The sequence below is a fragment of the Prionailurus viverrinus genome, chromosome D2 (assembly GCF_022837055.1).
Source record: "Prionailurus viverrinus isolate Anna chromosome D2, UM_Priviv_1.0, whole genome shotgun sequence".
NCBI lineage: Eukaryota > Metazoa > Chordata > Mammalia > Carnivora > Felidae > Prionailurus > Prionailurus viverrinus.
This window is the reverse complement of record NC_062571.1, coordinates 72,438,288-72,459,520: the sequence shown is the minus strand read 5'-3', so window position 1 is coordinate 72,459,520 and position 21,233 is coordinate 72,438,288. Positions and strand designations below refer to the sequence as shown.

General features: G+C 36.6%; 1 protein-coding gene across 1 annotated transcript in view; it reads right to left on the bottom strand.

Annotated features, from left to right (window-relative positions):
- Positions 1–3,323: 3,323 nt before the first annotated feature.
- TRUB1 (TruB pseudouridine synthase family member 1) overlaps positions 3,324–21,233 on the bottom strand; it is a 37,063-nt gene continuing 19,153 nt past the window's right edge. The window contains exons 4-8 of the mRNA XM_047825598.1: positions 20,916–20,997; positions 10,313–10,385; positions 8,806–8,945; positions 6,681–6,737; positions 3,324–5,926 (exon numbers count right to left, since the gene is read on the bottom strand). Coding sequence (XP_047681554.1) covers positions 5,667–5,926; positions 6,681–6,737; positions 8,806–8,945; positions 10,313–10,385; positions 20,916–20,997 — 612 coding nt within the window. The 3' untranslated portion in view covers positions 3,324–5,666. The remainder of the gene's footprint in view (positions 5,927–6,680; positions 6,738–8,805; positions 8,946–10,312; positions 10,386–20,915; positions 20,998–21,233) is intronic.

Genomic DNA, 21,233 nt, shown 5'->3' with positions numbered 1-21,233 from the left:
TTTTTTTTTTTTTACAATTTTTAATCTTAAAGATAACTGTCAGACTAAAGCAGTGGTCAGCAAGCTACAGTATGAGGGTAAATATATTTTATTGGAACATAATTCATTTACGTGTATTGTCTGTGGCTGCTTTCGCGCTAGTGGCAAAGGTGAATAGCTGCAAGAGAGAGAAACCATACGCCTGCAAACTCTAAAATATTTACAATTGACTTTTACAGAAAAGGTTTGCTTGAACCATGGTCTAAAGAGATAAAGTAAAAACAAAGAACAACAAAAGCCCAACATATTATAGGGTTTATATGTTAAAGTAAGATATATGAAAACAGCACAAAAGACTGGAGATAAGAAATGGAAATATACTATTATAAGGTGTCTACATGATAGATGAGGTGGTACAATGAAGGGAATTTGTGATAAGTTGAAGACGTGTATCATAAATCCTACGTCAAACACTAAGACATCTTTTAAAAGAGGCGGAAGTAGCAAGCCAAAATTGAGATAGAATGAGTAAGATATAATGGAATACTAAAAAAAAATACCCAAAGCTGAAAGCTAATAAAGTGCCTATCATTCAGTACAATGAATAAAGGATGGTATATTCACACAATGGAATACTAAACAATAAGGAGAATAAATAGCCTACAACCATAGGCAACCAGATGGCAGAATCTCACAAATGTAATTTTGAGCAAAAGAGGCCAGACATCAGGTGAGAATGCAAACTGGTGCAGCCACTCTGGAAAATAGTGTGGAGGGTCCTCAAAAAATTAAAAATACAACTACCCTACAACCCACCAATTGCACTACTAGGTATTTATCCAAAGGATACAGGTGTACTGTTTCGAAGGGGCACAAGCACCCCAATGTTTATAGCAGTGCTATCAGCAATAGCCAAAGTATGGAAAGAGCCCAAATGTCCATCAATGGATGAATGGATAAAGAAGATGTGGTATCTATATACAATGGAGTATTACTTGGCAAGCAAAAAGAATGAAATCTTGCCATTTGCAACAACACGGATGGAACTAGAGTGTATTATGCTAAGCAAAATAAGTCAGAGAAAGACAAATACATGACTTCACTCATATGAGGAATTTAAGATACAAAACAGATGAACGTAAGGGAAGGGAAGCAAAAATAATACAAAAACGGAGGGGGACAAAACAGAAGAGACTCTTAAATATAGAGAACAGAGGGTTGCTGGAGGGGTTGTGGGAGGGGGGGATGGGCTAAAATGGGTAAGGAGCATTACAGAATCTACTCCTGAAATCGTTGCACAATATGCTAACTTGGAAGTAGATTAAAAAATACATATAAAAAGCCAGACATCAGAGTATATATTGCATGCTTCTGTATATATAAAGCACAAAAGAAAATTAATAATTTATAATGTTAGAAGTGATTACCCTTGGTGGTAGGGTGGGGGTCAGTGGCTAGTGACTGGAAGAGAACTTCAGGCGCCTTCTGGTGGGCTAGTAATGGTCAGTTTCTTGATTTGGTCACTGGTTACACGTGTGTTTGCCTTGTGAAAATTCATCAGGCTATACATTTATGATATGTGCAATTTTCTGTATAGATATTTTCAGCAAAAGTAAAAAAAAATACCTATTTAAGCTGTACTTAAATATATATATATTTAAACTAAAATCTGATGAAAGAACAAGACGGCACACAAGAGGGATTTTGAAAGAAAAGATATTCTAGAAATTTTCTAAAAATACAATAATCCTTAAAATGAATATATTAAGCAGTAAACTGAAATAGCAGAAGGGATTCATTACGTGCAAAAGATTCAAGAAAATTCCCCATGCTACAGCACAGAGGGCAGAGAGAGAAAATATGAAAGAGTAATTAGACACATAAAACAAAATGAGAAGATGGGACGTAAATCTAATACAACTGGATGGAAGAGATGCACTATTCAAAGTGACAAAGGAAGAGAATTTAATGAACAACACAAATTCAGGTTATGAGTTTCTGAACAGAAGAAATACACATTTATTTTGTACTCAGAAGCCTACTATTTTAGAGATGGAAAAGTTCTTAGAGATGGACTGGTCCGCCCCCTTTGTTTCAAAGATAAGAAAACTGGGGCCCTGAAAGATTGATTTGCCTGGATCAAAAAGCTGATTAATAGTGGAGACAGAAACTATCTTAATGTTATATTTTAAGAGTCATGGGTAAGAAGAACAAAATAGTAAATTCTGACTTCAACTTTCCTGCTGGTATCACCATTTATAACAGCAATCTGAAATATTCCTGTTCATCAAGAGAATTGAACTCAAGTTGAAAATATGAGGCATTATTGATTCAAATGCCATATAGTAAGTGTTTAACAAATGATACTTAATGATTAGGCCAGGCTAGGGCTGCCCACACATACTGTAAGGAAATAGTGTCGGACAAGTCTTCTAAAGATTTGACTACAAGGCCATCATAATGATTTCAATACATAAGCTATCTATTATATTCCTCTCTTTAAATTCTTTTCAACATTTTAGAGTGCCTCTTCAATGACATTTTCTCTATTATATACATAATGACAGAAGGTAAATTACTTTCTTCCTTTGAAATAGAACTCACAATCTAAATGAACCTCTAAGTGCCCATTTTAAGTCTGACACAAATTTCAAACTGGTCAGAGAAGTATAAAATGCACTGAAGACCTGATATATAAAGCACTATTTTTTTTTTTTTTACAAAATTAATCATTTCTGATGATGGATCAGTAGCTTGTATTAATTCAAGTATTTAAGAGGAAAAGATCTAGTCAGCATAAGAAAATGTGAGCTTAGCCCTTATTCAAATTTTATGATTTTGAATTAGAAAATCTGTATTATTTTAATGCTCATAAATTTCAAAATCATACATAAAACAATCCTATGACTACCTGTGATGACTTTTAAGACGAAAATATTTTTCAGAAATACAAAAAAATCTGAAGTGTAGACAGTAATTTGGTATGTTCCAGGTTGAAACATTTTCAGGAAGAAGTTCTTACAAGTAAAACAACTTTACCATGTCAGTAAATTTAGGCCTAGAACTACATAATGAAAAAAAACAAAACAATCAGTACTTAAATTCATTTTCTCCTGAGAGTCTAGTATTTATCGATGAGTTTGGAACTTTTCAGAGCATTTTGATCAGTTTCAGCTGTGTATGAGTTAAGAATACTTTAAAGTTAAAATAATTTTAACTATTCATATATTCATATATTCATAAATCTGACCACTATAAGAGGGGAACAGTTATTAACATTCGTAAATCTAGTTAGCAAAAATGAAAAATGAAATGAAAATTAAAAAGACAACAGGCCACGAAAATACTTGCTGCCAAGTGTTTACTGCAGAAATAACTCCTACAAATGTATAAAGAAACCATTAAGACATTTACTTATATAAATGAACAAAGTATACAAAAAAGTCACACAAAAGCAAATTAAGAGCAGTTTTGAACTCTTATACTTACTACCTTAGCAACAACATATGAAACATCCACCCAAAGCTGTAAACTTTTAATGAACGGAGATACTTAAATGGTGCCAGTGTAAAATGTTATAACTCTTTGGGAAGCAATAAGGCAAACATACGAAGAGCCATAAAAGTGTTCTTATTCTGCCAATAATCCCACTCCCAGGAATTGATCCTAGTAAAACTGAAAATAACTTCAGAGTTCAAGGATTACGATAATGGTTTAAGTAAACTGAATATGAAGTGATATGATTAAAATAATAATTATCAAAAGTAAATACAAGGCATCTCAGAACATGAAATGAAAAAATAGTCGATTAGAAAATATAGGTGTCTTAAGACTGTAATTATGTAAACCAAAAAAGGGGAAATGGTAATACAAAATTAAAGTTCTGAAGTCCCTGCGTCAGGATGGTGAGGATTGTGGGTAATTTTTCTATTTGGCAAAATTTTCTTCAATGTTTTCAATATTAAGAAAAAGATACATAATCTCTACTCTTCTCCACCAGTAAATTTATACATGGCAATTTTTAAGTTGAGAAATAGAGCAGAAATGCCCCAACTGTTTCCTAAAACCTAAATTTCCCTCTATTTGGACCTTAACTGGCAATGCCTGACGACCTATCACCTGGGCCACCCCAGCAGACAGGCGGACTCCACTTCTGAGTGGGACAAACTGCGGGGCACAAGATAAGTAAAGTTGTAAACTTACAAATTTGTGTGTTTGGTATTTTATGTTAATGCATTGAGATAGCAAACTCTTTTCCTTACAGTTTTGTGTGTCAGAATTACTTTTAATATTTTCATTTAAGATACCTTGCCAATGTGATAAAACGCTCCATATATAAAAAGCTATATAGGCTTTATAAATTTTCGTACTGAATTTATATTCAGTTAACTACAAATAAAATCCCATGATTTTACAGGTTTGAAATTTTTGGAGATTGCAGACAGGCAACTACTTTTAAAAGAGAGGCAATCCATAAAAATCTAGAAACATCTGATTTATGAAATTTTAAACTATTCTTCCTTTAGGAACTATATTTATCTGAATAAATGAAGCAGAATTTGGACATTTCTAAAGACTGGCCACATAATATATTGCTTTCCCATAATAAAAATATGAAGGATTCGTTATATGTGAAACGTACCATTTTGTGACTACATTTGCAAAATTATGTTAAAAAGGGTTAGGGAACTTTCAGTAACCTACTTGAATGAAAATGTTGGAGAATAACTTTAAAAATATGTAGAGCAGAAGGGATTAGCTAGACATGTATGGCAGCTATCTCGACGTCTATAAATATAATTTGAAAGAGCAAACTAAAGAAAAAAAAAACAGTATCACAGGGATTAATGCCCTGTAGAGGTATAAATAAATACTAAAAAATAGACAAAAGAAATTTTAAACTGAAGACACATTCCTTGGCTTACTTTTTAAAAAATTATGCTATTTAGTAACTTGGTACAGGGCGGTTGATTGTATGGATGAAATCATCAGGAAAAGATCACGTAGCTGCCAAATATAAGCCACGGGGCTGTCCTTTGCACTCATGGTAGACGTGAATTTAACTAAATATTTAGTCTTCTTACATTCTGTTAGTGGTAGCAGCAACAATTTGGTTTATTTACAAATATTTATTATAAAAGTTTATTCGTTTCCAAGAGCTAAACAAACATAGCTATTACCAGGTTAAGTACAAGTCTTGTCAAATAAATGTTAATAACTGTAAACTCCAAAATGTAAGTTAAATAATGGTCTTTTCAAACATAAGAACTTCAAAATAATAGAGCCACTAGGAAGCCAAAATAAAGTCAAAGTTACATTCAGTCTTGTGACACCAAAGAAACATATAGCTTGTATTTCTTTTTCTTTGATTAGAAAAAGACTCTGAAGAAAGATCAAAATCAGAAGGTTGATTTTCCTGAATCCAACTGAACAACATAATAACATCCTAAAACAACATTTCACAGTGAGCCAAAGAACTGAATAAGTCACTGCAAAGCTATTTATAATGTAGAGCACATAAATTGTACACCACGGAAACTGTCAATGATGGACATTTTTCTTCATGCGAAAAAAAAATCATGCGGGAAGAAAAAAAGAAACAGTTGTTCATCTCTTGCATGTAGCTTGCCATTCTGTACACAGGACTCAAATGTCAACCAAGAAATGACGACAACCCCAAGCCAATCTTAAGAGGCCTTAATTATATCCTCTTCTCCCTTTGTCTCATTTAGGGTTATATATTCACAGCTCAAAACTTGTTCATTAGACTCCTCAGGTTTTGACTTTTTAAGTGCCAGCTCTGCCGGGAGAAGAGACGAGCAATGTTCCAGAGACTGGGCGATGTCATCAATTGTCCACTTGTCTTCAGGAAGGGCATGCTCTTCTAGCGTAAACGGCCCCTGCTTGGTTCGGGTCAGCTCTAGGACGTTGGCACAGGAAGACAGTTCTACGGCAACAAAAGGCGAAAAGAAAATCCACAGGGTCAACGATTCAGTAGTCCACAGTCATCATAATTTTTCAAATGACAGAACACCTCGGATTCCAACCTCTCAAAACCACCCCAAATGTAAAACTGTAATGAGCTAATCTAAGATCCAAGAGCCTTGACAAATGACGAAGTAGCAAAATGGTATTTAGTAACTCACCTTATAAACTGCTTCAAAGGCCACAAGGAACTTACACAGACTTTTCTTACTTAACCGTGAAGCAAGCCCAGGAGGGAACTATTAATCTCATCTGCAGATGAGGTAACCTGACCTGTCCGGTGCCACAACCGCCAGGAAATGGCAGGGCCAGGACTGCAACTTTCTAGCTGTTTGTAGGACTATGCCTTCCAGTTTCTAAAAAAAAATGCTACTTGCATCAATGAAAGTAACTTTTAGACGGATCCATCTTTTTATCTTATCCCATTTGAGTTAAAATCTTTCATACTTGCAATTATGTTGGCTCTTGCCTTCATTATTCCCATCTTCATTTTCTCCTCTCTCTCTCTGTCTCCTGTTGTTACAAGCATCTCACTGCAGCTGCTGATGCTGATAATTGTATGCCATAAACCTACAATGCTTTTGAAGCTGGAGGCAGCAAGGGTACAGTTCCCTAAGGCCGGCACTCAGAGATAGGAAAAATAGAAAATTCCCTCTTCCCATCAAAAGCGAGTATTACTCTCTAAATGATAATTCATAATTCATCTTTATGCTTACCTTTGCCAATGTCACTGACCAAGCTTCTGATATAAAAACCTCCTCCACATTCAACATCTGGAATGTTAACAGTGACATGGTAAATTGCTAACCTCCCATGAAATCCACTTTACATAGAAATGATGCCCCTAAACAAATGTAAAAATGCACTATGCAAACAATCGAGTGATAAAATATTTATGTGCTAAAACATAAATTATTCATCCAATAGCATATGTGTTTGTGAGATTGAAAAGTCAGTGTGGAGAGAGCAAACAGCAGAACCTCACCAACACATTTTTAAAAAAACTGGCAAGTTACACCACGTAATTCCTTTAGCCTTGTTCCTTTAATAGGTTTTAAATAGTGAGGAGTCTCAGCTTTGATATTATGAGCTGGACGCTTAAAAAAACATTTTCAGATTTCTACACCTTTTCCATTTTGTCGGTTTTAAATAGGTGGGACATCTCAGCTTCGCTATCAGAAACTGTAGATTTTTAAGATATTGTCAGATGGGTACACTCAAAAAATACAACAAAAACCCCGTATCAGGGATGGTAATTATGTTTGGGAAAATATACTACATGGAGAGCTCAATCTATGTAAATGTTCTCTTGGAAATATTCCTGAAGAAGTCATAAAATAACTAAAACTACACAATGTTCCAGAGTGACTGCATATGTAAACATCTCCACAGTAGATTATGTGCTTATTGGTTAAGAGCAGGGCTCCGGATTATTTTCATTCGTCCACAAGACATCCTGAATTTCCACACAAAGAACTACATTCCTGGTGCTTATAGTCTTATCCTACAAAGAAAGCCACTTGAGGGAATTAATCAAAACTCACTACCTGGGGATTTTCTTTTTTCTTCCCCATCGGCTCAAGGTTGGGGACCACAGCTGAGATTAAAAAACGAGCACGAGGATCAAAGTAGGTATATAATCGCTCTTGCACTATATTTGACGTTGGTGAAAAGACAACTCTTTGGGCCTATTACAAAATAAGTGAACATAATAACTATTTACAACTAAAATGCAATCAGAAAAATTCAAGCTTCTCCTCCTTTCATAGATAATATCTACCGTGCCGACCCAGCTGCTTTGTTTTCATGGAATGAGGTATTTTTTAGTATGTTTTTCTCATTATTTGTCAAATATTTTAGAATCAGGAAACTAAAGAAGTGACTTCACTTTTTTAACTGTACAAAAACCACATTCTATAGGAACTTGATACACCTTAAATAGTATGTCAAAGCAATAGAATATAGGGAAAAAAAAGTTTTGGGAAATTATTTCTCAAGGGAATCCTAGTTAGTAGTCACTGTGAAATTAAGAAAGAGCAGGATCAGTTTAAGGAAGCCTGAGAATTCAGAAGAACCACAGCTTTCAATTCTTCACAGCTCATAGATGTTCGTGGCTTCAGCTACTACTTTCTGCAACTAAGAGATCATCAAATTCCCAAACAATAGAGACAAACGTTTTGGTTTTTAAATTTATTTCAAATATAAATTGTAGACACATTCAAATTGATAACCTGAATTAAAATGTACCCCATGTGTAAGCAAACACTTGTGCCTTACCCATTGTCTCCATATTGTCAAGATCTTTAGCAGTAACTTGCAGGTAACAAAGAAGGGGGAGAAATAATGACTCTATCCTTAGAATTTCTTGTCCAAAAACTAAAAATGCTTTGTTTTAAAGGACAAATTAAATTTTAAAGCTGAATGTAAACTACCAGGTACTAGCCAAAATGGGGGAACAACCATCCATAATAGAGTAAAAACACAAGATATAAAATTTTGAAAGTGTATATCCCTTACCTACTCTTTGCCATTAGAGATCGAAGGTATGTTTATTTCCAACTTTATAATATAATAGGTATATTACAATGTAGAGATATTTATATTATATATAAGATAATAAGAAAAGCATTTAGAAAAGCATTTGTGAACTTCCATGTAGCTATCAGTATGTTCGTCAAATGTGTTTTCGAAAAGGTATTAACAAGTCCTAACCTTACCTAAATTCAAGTTTAAAAAAATCTCCAATATCGTAGGGATCCATTAAACTACACGAAAGCAGCCGAATGCAAGATAAAAGTACATGTAACTAGCTACACATGATTTCAAGTCTTTCCACCTTACCTAATGTGAAAAATGGTGGCTGGAATTTCTGAAGGGAGAGACTGTACACCGTAACTGGCCTGGCAGGTTTCGCTTCTACTATTTCACCTCTCTTCATCAAGGTTGAAAGTCTCTGTCCGTCTTTCTTTAATGCAGAATAGCTTGCAAGATGAGGGAGAGAGACAGAGAGGGCGTGAAGGAGAGAGAAAAGGTTAAGAAAGAATGAGAGAGCATAACTCCAGATTACAGCATGGAAAGAAAGGATGACGAGCGGCACTTAAATGGAAAATCTCTCTAACAGGCGGACTCCTTTTTTCCTTCCCATCTGTTCCGTGATGGTGCCAGGGACGGAATTCCTAAATATCTTAGAAGCGAAAGCTTAATCTGGTACCCAATGAGCAATATTGTCAATTTTACCCTTCCACCTTCTCTGTGGAGGTGGTCTATACAAATGTTTGTTCATTGGTCCGGGTTCTGGGTCAAGGACACGGTGACAAGGCCTCTGGTCACAATGGTCTCAACTATGTTTCCTTGAAACAGTTTCCATTACAATAATATTCATTTTCACATACGAGTTGTCAAAACATTTCAAAATGCAAAGAAGCAGATAATCTACTTAACAGATCTTAGCTTTGTGTGATAAAATTTTATTAGACTACGAAATCCTTGGAACAGTCCCGGGAAGAAATTTCTAAAACTGCTCTTAAAATAAATTAAACATACTTATATTTTATTTATAACAATAATGATCAAAAATAACATTTATCCATATCCTACAAAATTTTTAAAACTTTCATTTGAAGCAAAATTATGAAGACCCATTTCCCTGTTAGATATTTCAGCGATCTTGAAAAAAATCAAGATTTTAAAATAAAAAGTACTAAATGCTAAAAGAACTGTCAGTAACTTTGCCTGACACATAACGATACAGCCATTTTTTAAAATAAAAAGCAATTTGCTTGAAATAGTAATGTGCACAAAAAATATGGTTAAGTGGTAAATCAATATTCTTATACTTTTAATAAATTGTAACTTTCATCTGTCTCATTTGTTGCTGAGAAGTGTGAAGCATAAGATTCTGGGCCCACAGGAAATGGTCCCGATGCCTGAACAAAAGTAGCCACTGGATTACAAATCACAGCTCTGACAGCAGCACTGGACAGGACCGGGCCCCTCGCAGCAGTTCGGGGAAAACTGACCTCTCTGCGCTCCAGACCTGCCCTGAGGCGTGTGGGTGCAAATCACAGAAGCCCATCAGCACTGGACCGGCACGGATGTCAGGCCGTGGCAGCATCCAGGGCCAGAGGAGACGGCATCGCGCCGCCCCAGAGAGTGCCGGAAGCTCTGCAAGCTGCCTAAGTCAGTCCCACCTCTACTGGAGCAGACGCTGTGTCGGATCAAAACGTGCTTCACCATACACAGAAAGAAGGAAGCAGTTTTGTTTGTTTGTTTGTTTTCTCATTAAAGTGATGTTAAACACTGAAAAATAAAAATTAAACATTTCTTCAAATTCAGTAAGTGAACTTACAGGGGAGGTACCTGCATTATATTCCCAGTAAATTTCTGCAGAATGCCTTCAATATCTTCTTGTGTTATTTTATCTGCCAAAAAATGAAAAAGATAACAAACAACTACAGAATATGTGCTATTTTCACAGCATTGAACGCTCTGAAATTTCAATTAATTTTTTTTTTAATTTTTTTAATGTTTATTTTTGAGAGACAGACAGAGCACGAGCAGGGAAGGGGCAGAGAGAGGGGGAGACACAGAATCCGAAGCAGGCTCCAGGCTCTGAGCTGTCAGCACAGAGCCCGACGCAGCTCAAACCCACAAGCTGTGAGCTTATAAACTGAGCCGAAGTCAGGTGCTTAACTGAGCCACTCAGGAGCCCCGCAATTAAAAATTTTCTATCAACACATATTTGTAGGCCAAATTCTACCTTGTTGAGATGAATAAAATACACATTAATGAGATAAGAGGGGGAGAAAGTCTTATACTGTCTAATATTAAGACTAAATTTCCTTTGCTTCAATTTTTTCTCCAATAAATGACTCCATCATCTTATATGCATTTAGCTGGTGCTTACTACAGCCTTTAGAAAAGCTGAGAAAAATGGCGCATTAGCTATAGAAAAGGTACCGCAGCATTAAAAAATGAGGGGATCAGAAAACAAGTAGAAAAATTCATATAAGTTTTTTTTTTTTAAATAACTGAAGTATAATTGGCATACGATGCTAATATTAGCTTCAGGTGTGCAATGCAGCGATCTGACATATACATTACACAGTGCTCACCACGGCAAGTGGTAATGAGCAAAATAGGTGAAGGGTATTAAGAAATACAAGCTTCCAGTTATGAAATAAGTAAATTACGGGAATGAAATGTACCGCATAGAGAATAGAGTCAATAATACTGTGGTAACTTCGTATCATGACAGATGGTAAGCATTGTTGTGCACCTGAAACTAATGTAACACTGAATGTCAACTAAAAAATCAATTTAAAAGTTTAATTTAAAAATTAAAAAAAAAATATGCTTAAGTTATCTAAGTTTCTCCAGGCATCAAATACTATAAATAATGTACACGGTATTGAAGATTATTTTTTTCAAGATTTAAAAAAAAAAATTTTTTTTAATGTTTATTTTTGAGAGAGAGAGAGACAGAGACAGCATGAGTGGGGGAGGGGCAGTAAGAGAGAGGGAGAACACAGAATCAGAAACAGGCTTCAGGGTCTGCGCTGTCAGCACAGAGCCTGACGTGGGGCTCGAACCCAAGAACTGCAAGATCATGACCTGAGCTGAAGTCGGATGCTTAACGGACTGAGTCACCCAGGTGCCCCCAGTATTGAAGATTATTAAGTAGCAACCACATCAAAAACTTTACCTGCTAGTTCTACGGTGGAATAAAACTGACACACTTACATTCAGTTCTGTCCCCAAGAAAACTTGTATTTGTCTCCTTCCCTCCTTTCACTGTTTTTGGAATTTCTCTGTTCTTTTTCATCAAACACTCTTAGGAGTCTGACTTTTGCCTCAAAATAAGCCAGTGTGAAAAGACAATATACACAGCAAGGATACCATGATTATTAAGCATTTTTTAACAATGATTTTAGAAAATTTGAATGAAGACATACAAGTTTTCGGTAGGTTACTTAATCATGTTTCCAGCCTTTAATACTCTTTCACACAAAATATCAACTGTATTAACTATAAAATATTAGTACTATAATATTATAGTTCTATAATTTTAACAAATGAAAACTATAACACATTGAAACTCAGTATTTGGGATTTTCGTATTTATAGATGACTATGTATATTTCATATTCAATAATTATAGAAATAGTCTATAACTTGTTTAGGTCACAGTCAATGGAAGGAAATTACAGAGCTTCTTTTTCACTTTGTAGGACGTTTATTTCAACTTTTTATTCTGATACATAGTTACATTTGATTTTACGAAATAACATTAAGCAAAACCTAATTAATGTGCCTTGAATTATCACTGTATCACCGGAAAAAAAATTAAACAACAGCATGGAATACTGTGTCCAGGTTTCAATATCAACACAGCGAGACAGTCTTAACCTCGGTGTGACCTTGAGTCTCAGGTTAAACAAAAGACCAGAATCTACTAGACTCACACAGAGAAGAGCCACAGAACTCAAAAGAATTTCTCCAACACCTAACAGTCCAAAAAGACAGTTCTCAGATGGGTATTCTGTTCATACTGTTTTTCAAACAGATGTAGCTCATGACAGGGTAAGGATTTTTCCGTGAGAAATTTTTGCTCTACCGCAACATTAAAACAATTACTGGTGCCACCTTAGTGACGCAACGCTTTCAAATCTAGGCGGCCAGTGCTACCACCAAGCATGGCTGCTGAAGAAATGTCACTGCTGATACCACTGCAGAGCAATTGCAACGTACTGTTAAGTTCATGGCTTAGCCACACATCTTCAAAATAAGACTAAATGAAACTGAAACGGCTCTCTACTTCTGCTAGGCTGGCCTCTTTCCTAACATTCCTGTGAATGTATACTCCTTTTCCTGCTTCAGTTGTTGTCTTTTACTCACACTCCCCAACATAAGATGACAAGACGTGTTCTTTGTCATTACTTCTGCCAGGGTCTCTTTCTCTGACTTAACATCTCAGGCATTTTAGGTTTGTGCTGTTCATTCTGCAATTAACCATACACAATTTGTAAATGTTACCTACTATACATAGGCAGGTATTATCTCACCAATTAAATTCCAAGGCCCTTAAAGGCAAAGGCAGCTTTTCTTCTTATATAAGGTACACAATTACAGTGGCACTCAAGACATTCTTGCTGAATCAGCTGAGGAATAATAGAATCTCAAGGTCAAAAGGACATTTAAAAGTCACCCAGGCCAATGATTCTTCTGAAGTTTGAATCACCAGACGCAAGGTCTATGCAACAAGTTGTTTTACAATAAAGGTGAATATACTATTTTAGAATAAAATAAGTATTTTTTTATCATATGATTATTATGTTCACTACGTGAGTATGTAGTGAAGCATGCTGGCTATCTCTAAATCTTGCCATTAGTCCAATCCAAACAATAATTATTAAGAATAAAGACTCTACCTCCAAAGGATTTAAAAAGAAATGGAGAATAAAATCTCTAAAGCAATTATATCCAATAACTATCCAAGAAATACATTTGGTAAAAGAAGATGGGTATGATAAAAGTGTCATAGGACTTGGGTAATTATTCTTTGTTTAGAATCATCAATGTGCCAGCAGTATTCATTTGAAATTAATATATTTTTTTTAATGTTTATTTTTGAGAGAGATACAGAGCATGAGCAGGAGGGGCAGAGAGAGAGAGGGAGACACTGAATCCGAAGCAGGCACCAGGCTCTGAGCTGTCAGCACAGAGCCTGAAGCAGGGCTCAAACTCACAAACTGTGAGATCATGACCTGAGCTGATGTCCGACACTTAATCAACTGAGCCACTTATGTACCCCTGAAATTAATATTTTTTTTTTGAGAGAGAGAGAGAGAGATAGTGAGCAAGTGGGGGAGGGGCAGAGAGAGAATCCCAAGCAGGTTCCATGCTGGGCATGAAGCCCGATGTCGGGCTTGATCCCACCATTGTGAGATCATGATCATGAGCCAATATCAAGAGTCAGACACTTAAACAACCTAGCCACCCAGGTGCCCCTGAAATTAATTTTAAGAAGTCATTCTCATAAAATTAATATATGTAAGATCATATCACATATTATTTGCTTAAAATCTGTTGACTCTACCTGTGAACTTACAATAGTCGATACTTAACTATGGATTTAAAAATAATATTCAACCATGACAGAGTAACTGTTACTGGATAAGTCCTACCACTATAAACTGTTTAATTGGGAAAATACATAATACACAATTGTTTTCAAACCTTAGACAACAGACAGCTGGGACTATCATCCCTGAGAGAAGAGAAAGAAACAGGCAGGGCCTTTCTGAGGATCACTTGTTTTGCTTGGAGGTACTTTCTGAACTGTGATGTAAGGAAGGGAATCCCAAAAGAGCACTGTAATCTTGCTACTGGAGGCAGCTAGACAGACCTGAGCAGGAGGGGAGAAAGGAGGATGGCAGGTAGGAAACTGTCAGGGACTACCCAGTCTCTGCCCAGACACCGCATCATCTCGCGTAGACCAAGCTCTTTTGCTACCTTTCTGGAGTGTACTCTCCCTTTGCTAAATAAAACCTTTGTTTAATTCTCTATGGAGTCTCTCGACTGAATTCTTTCCTTCAAGAAGACAAGAACCAAGGAATTTTACAATCCACCAGCCAGTAACAATCTCACTGAATAAAAATCAGAATTTGGGGAAGCAGCAGCAACTGGAATTTGGGAGAACCAAACAGAGAAGGAGATGTCTACAGGGGTCCACTTGAGCCCAGCTCAATTCCAAGCTGCACATAAGACAGACGCCAGAAAATTAACCAAAGAACTGCCACCAAAGCTCTTGCAAGCTCTTATAAGGTTGGATGAATTCCAACCATCCAGAAGGAAGAAACTTGGCTGAACACACAGGGAATGTGACAGGGACCCCAGAGAAGCCGTGTCTGAGGAGTAGAACTAATGGAGACCTGGAAAAATGTCTACTTTAGATCCACACTAACAAGGAATCTACACAAAAGTGACTCAAATTAGTGAGGTTAGCAAGGGCAAATGACATAAGACCAATATTTAAAAATTAACTCCATTTCTCTATACTAAGAATGAACTATCAGAAACTGAAATTTTTAAAATTCAACTTATAATAGCATTCAAAAATATGGAGTATTTAGGGATTTCATATACAAAAGAAGTGAAAGATCTACATACTAAAAACTACAAAAATATGTCTGATATCATTTCAAAATAAAAAGGTCATAAAGGAACGTTATAAACAACTCTATACCAATAAGTTTGAAAATTTAGGTGAAATGGACAAATTCCTAGGGAAAACATTATCTAGAATGACACAAGAAATAAAAAAATACTAAATTTTATATTTAGAAAAGAAATCCAATCCATGATTAAAACCTTCCTAACAAAGAAAACCCCAGATGTCTACCAATAAATTCTACTAAACGTTTGAAAAAGAAATGATGCCAACCTTACACAAATTCTAGAGAATAAGAGAATACCACCCCCCCCAACCTATTTTATGAAGTCAGCATAACTCTGATATTAAAACCAGTCAAGGACATTAACAGGAAGGAAGAACAGAAGGTAATCTCATTCACAGACAAAAATGCAAAAATCCTAAACTAAATATTAGCAAACTAAATCCAACAATTTATATAAAGGATAACAGATCATGATCAATTTGGGCTTACTCTAGAAATGTAAAGTTAGTTTAATATTTGAGTAAGGAGAAAAATCAACAGCTAAAGAAAAAGTATTTGATAAAATTCAATGTGTGCTCATGATATAAAAAAATAAATAAACAGTTGGGGTGCCTAACTGGCTCAGTCAGCAGAGCATGTGACTCTCGATCTCAGGATTGTTGAGTTCAGGCCTCACACTGGACATAGAGCTTATTTAAAACAAACAGAAGCACCTGGGTGGCTCAGTCAGCTAAGCATCCGACTTCGGCTCAGGTCATAATCTCATGATTGGTGGGTTCGATCCCCACGTCCAGCTCTGTGCTGACAGCTCGGAGCCTAGAGCCTGCTTCAGATTCTGTGTCTCCCTCTCTCTCTGCCCTTCCCCCTCTGGAGCTCTAGCTCTCTCTCTCTCTCTCAAAAATAAATAAAACCTTAAAAAAACTGTTTAAATAAAAAAAATAAACAAAAAACAGTAAGTTAGGTACAGAAAGCAACTTTCTTACTTTGAGAAGAAAGCTATAAAAAACCTATAGGGAAAATCTATAAAAAATCAGATAGACTTGCTCTTTCAGATATCAAGATCTAGTCTAAAACCATAGTAATTAAGATAGTTCAGTGTTAGCACAAGAATAGACAGACCCGTGTGACAAAATGGATTCCAAACAAACCCATTATCTATGAAGTGCGTGACGGTGACCAAAGAAGCAATGCAGTAGGGAAAAGTGCTGGGCCATACAGGAATATGCATACAAGAGGGGGGAAAAAGGTGGATCATAGATGTAACGTGAAAGGCGAAACAATAAAGCTTCTGGAATACAGAAAAATATCTTCATGCTTTTGGGGGAGGATTTTTTTTTTTTTTAAGTGGGTACCAAAAGGGCTGGACTAATCACAAAGGGAAAGACTTAATAAAGTAAACTAAACTTGAGCTAAAAACTTCTGTTTTCCATGACACAATCAAGAGAGGTAGAAAATATGCCACAGGGTAGGAAAACACACGTAACAAAAGAAGAACACATACCCAGAGTATACAAAGATCTCATACAAATTACAATTTTTAAAAAGGCAACTCAATACAGAAAGAAAAAAAAAAAAAACCAAAAAGCAAATGGGCAAGAGACCTGAACAATACACAAAAGAATATGGCTAAGAAGCCAAAACACACGATAAAGTGCTGAATCCCATTAGTAATCAAATTAATACCACAATGAAATACAACTACACATTCATCAGAATGGCCAACATTAAAAACACTGTTAATGCCATGTGTTGCCCAGGATGTAGAGCAAGTGAAACTCCATTTATTGGTGGTAAAAATCCAAAGTTACACAATTACTTTGAAAATCGTTGATAATTTCCAGTACAGGAGGATCGCCCTATGACCCAGCAATTGCACTTGGGTGTCTTTCCCAGAGAAATGAGTACAAGTCCACCAACAAACAGGCACAAAATACACATGGCAGCTTTATTCATAAAGTCCAAATGTCAACAGAAGAATGTGATATATGGAATGCGGCTCGAAAGGAGTTTCTAGGAATCTTCTATTTCTTGACTGGTAGCTGCACTGAGGTTTGCTTCGTGATAGTTCACTGAGCTGTAAATTTAAGTTTCGCTCACTTTTCTTTATTTGTGTAATATTTTGTAATAAAAAGGTTTAAATACAAACAAAAGGCACCACAAGATGACTGATACTTATCTACACAGCAGCCGTACTAGAGCGTGTGCCCTAGTTGTTTAAATTGCAATCTGAGATCCAATTCAACTCCTCAGCTTCCTCCAGGAAGTGTGGGCAGCAAACCACAGTCCGAGAAGAGCCACTCCCATGAGATACATTAGCTGCACCCACTGGAAAAGACCTTGTAACATCCTATCTTGGGACCTAGGGGTTGCAGTGTTTAGAACAGAGGATTAGCATGAGATACCACTTTCCTTTCACCTTTCTTGCCTCCCAATAAAAAAGCCACAAGAGAGAGAAACCTATTCTTCTCACAGGAGCAGTCAGGCCTTCCCAGAAGCTTGGCTCACATCTAAGATAGCCCGGGAAGCCATGGTCCTCACGCCCTGAGCTCACTGAAGAGCAGATCAACACAATGAAGCCAAGTGTCCTCAGGCCAGCAATTGTGCCCAAGACTCAATACCTGGATGGGGATAAGAAAAGAGCAGCACAAGGCAGGAGGATGCTCTGCCTTTTGTGCGACTCGGCTGCCGTCTTGCCGTCCTCTATTGCCTGCCTTATTTATCCGTACACTGTGCTTTATTCTATATGCCACACGTTGTCCTAGACACCAAGAATATAGTGAGGACCAAAAGAGATAGGTCTCAGCCCCACAGTTTCGGGATTGACACGCAAATGTGTATTTACAAACAGTCAAAAGCTATTTAGGGATAAAGGAAGGTGCGTGAAAGAACAGAAGGGCCCTATTATTAATATAGTTTGAGCTTTGAGTCTACTGAGCCACACTTCTTTTCTTATTCTTCTGAGCGAACTTTCAGGTATCTGAAACAACAGCTAAAAATAGCATTTGTCTAGATAGAACAAAAATGACTTAAGAGCATTCATTTGCCATTTACTGCATACTGTCTTAGCTACCTGACCTATATGTCAGCTGTTCTCAAAAGTCAATTAAAAACTGCATTTTTATTGTTACAGTGATGTGGGAGGGTGGCAACATCAGCAGCATTTAATATTCGAGGACCAGGGATGCTGGATGTCTCACAACATGCAGGACAGGTAGCACGATGAATTGTTCTGTGTACTAGATCACTTCTGGATGTCTGCCAGATAGTCATGTGGGTGAAAACCTGTTTAGAATCGCCTGAGGCTAGAATCTAAGACCATTTTCCATTTAAACACAAAAGTTCTCCATAGGACACAAGTTCCTAAAGAACACAGGCTAGGTCTCATTTACCTTCCCCTTGGTACCTGTTTAAGTTTGTACCTGTTTAAGCTTAAGTAGATAACAAATATTTGCTAATTTATTTAAATCACAAAGAAAACTCATGTCAATAAGCAAACCCGATGAGCTGTCATTTTTTCTGGGACTACAAATACTATTCAATAAACTACAGGGAGGTCTCCCTTTCAGGGCCTGAAGAAAGTTACTTAGTTTTTCCATGACTTAGTTCAACATATATTCAGATGATTTTAACAAACTAAGTTTTCTTTAAAGTAAGTAAGGTTACAAACTGCACAATACAAAGAAGAGGTTTTTTTAACTCCAAAATGCTTAAGGGCAGGGAGAAAGGGTATGTTTAAGTACAGCTAACTCTTGAACAACACAGGGGTTAGGGTTATGGAACCTGCATGAAGTAAAAAACTTATGTATAACTTCTGACTCCCCCAAAACTTAGCTACTAATAGCCTGTTGACTGAAAGCCTTGCCAATAATATAAACAAATGATTAACATATATTTTGTATATTATATATTATATATAGCTTGTAGTAAGCTAGAATGTTTCTAAGGAAATCATAATGAAAACATGCACAGTACTGTATTGTATTTATTTTAAAAAATCATTTATAGGGGCGCCTGGGTGCCTCAGCTGTTTGAGCATCCAACTCTTGATTTCAGCTCAGGTCATGATCCCAAAGGATTGTGGGATTGAGCCCCACATCAGACTCTGTGCTGAGTGTGGAGCTTGCTTAAGATTCTCTCTCTCCCTCTATCCTGCTCTTACACTTTCTCTCTCTCTCTCTCTCTCTCTCAAATACATAAATATATATCTAGGTATGAGTGGACCCACATAAGACAAACCTGTGCTATTCAAGGGTCAACTGTATTTTCATCACCTTGGTCCTATTCTAGTATCCCCTACTCAATGAACTGCTCCATCACATGACCAGCTTTAAAACCTAGAAACCTAGGTCATGGTTGACAACGTCCTCCCCTTCACTACCCCATCCCATCAAGAAGTCTTATCAACTTTACCTTCTCACCATTTTTATGATTATATAGGTACTTTATATACTCTGGAAATCTCTGACATCATCCTATTGCCCTGTGCTTTTTTAAAAGCATTCTGGTTGAAAATTATGGTTGGGTTTCCATTAAGTGAGGGTCTGCTATTTCCTAATAATTTCAAGGAGAATTCAACATCTGTTTCTTTAAAAAATCAACATAAATCAGTGATTTGTCTTTTGATTATGTTGCTTGATTTATCAAGTAGGATCCTAAGTTATATATAAATCTTATCAGGACAAGTGAAGCTACTATGACCAAGGAGAAGGTTGGCCTAAGTACTGGGGCAATACATAATATATAGTAAGTGCATTCGACACAAACACAGGACAGCCAGATGGCTAAATTAAGAAGGGGTAACATTAAACACAAGCAGAAAACAAAACAAAAAAACAAACCCAACACAGCAGAAAGCCTACAAATAATTCACGACTGATGACATTATAACGTAGGTGAACGGACTGTACAAAACGTCAAGGGCTGCATTACGAATAGCGCTGCACTCTGAGAGTTGCTAGGAAACCATCTCACTTATCTATCCTTACTTAAAGGAGGAAAAGAAGGAATGGTAGAAAAATTAAGGTGGGCCCCAGTGAGTTGTGTTTTACTTCCAGAGAAATAGCTTTCCCTCTGTCATATTGTCTTATATGCTGCAAAAGCACAGGAACATAATTAGTTGTAAAGCACTAAACTTGGTGCATTTCAAAAGCTAAGAAATAACTGCAAAATAAATAAATAAGCCATGGGAAGGCACAGGTAAAATCTAACAAGATAGTGTCTCCGCATTTTCGTTTACTAGGGAAAATGTCCTAATTCCTAGCTATAAATCGTTTTTTGGCAAGAGAATTATTTGGAAGAATTCCAAACACTAAAGGAAACTGATTATAGGAAAAGAGGCAATTATGACAAATGATAAATCTTTAGAAACAAACCCATACCAAATAAGCAACAATGTGATCAAAACTGTCAATTTTATTAACCCAAAGAAATGTACTAAAAGCTATCATAATCACTGGTAACATCAGGTAAGAGATTTATTTTTAAAACTCTGAATTCACAGGGGCACCTGGGTGGCTCAGTCGGTTAAGTGTCTGACTTCGGCTCAGGTCATGATCTCACGCTTTGTGAGTTCAAGCCCCACATCAGGCTCTGTGCTGACAGCTCAGAGCCTGGAGCCTGCTTTGGATTCTGTGTGTGTCTCTCTCTGCCCCTCCCCTGCTCACACACTGTATCTCTCTCTCTTAAAAATAAACATTAAAAAAAAAAATTCTGGATTCACAGAAACTTTGTCTAAACGTGAACGAAGAGGACTACGTTAGACGAACGTCATACCGTAAGGCTTTTCTTCTGTTACTTTGCCAGTGGAATCTAGCGTGTCAGTAGCTTTCCCCAGCTCCCCAATGGCGGTGTACCTCTAGAGGAAAAGAAGAAGCGAGGGAGAAAATAGGTCATCAGGTAAAGAAAAACTTACGCACGTCTTAAAGCTTTACACAGAATTTTACCAATCCTACCAACTTGAGACAAAATAAAGGCAAAAATAAGCGACTGCAGCTGTTTTGTTAATCTGTGACACGTGGGAAGCACTTATGTAAACTGAGGAGTGCTCACGAACTTCCCACACCAGCCCACACGACACACAAGAGCCGGATT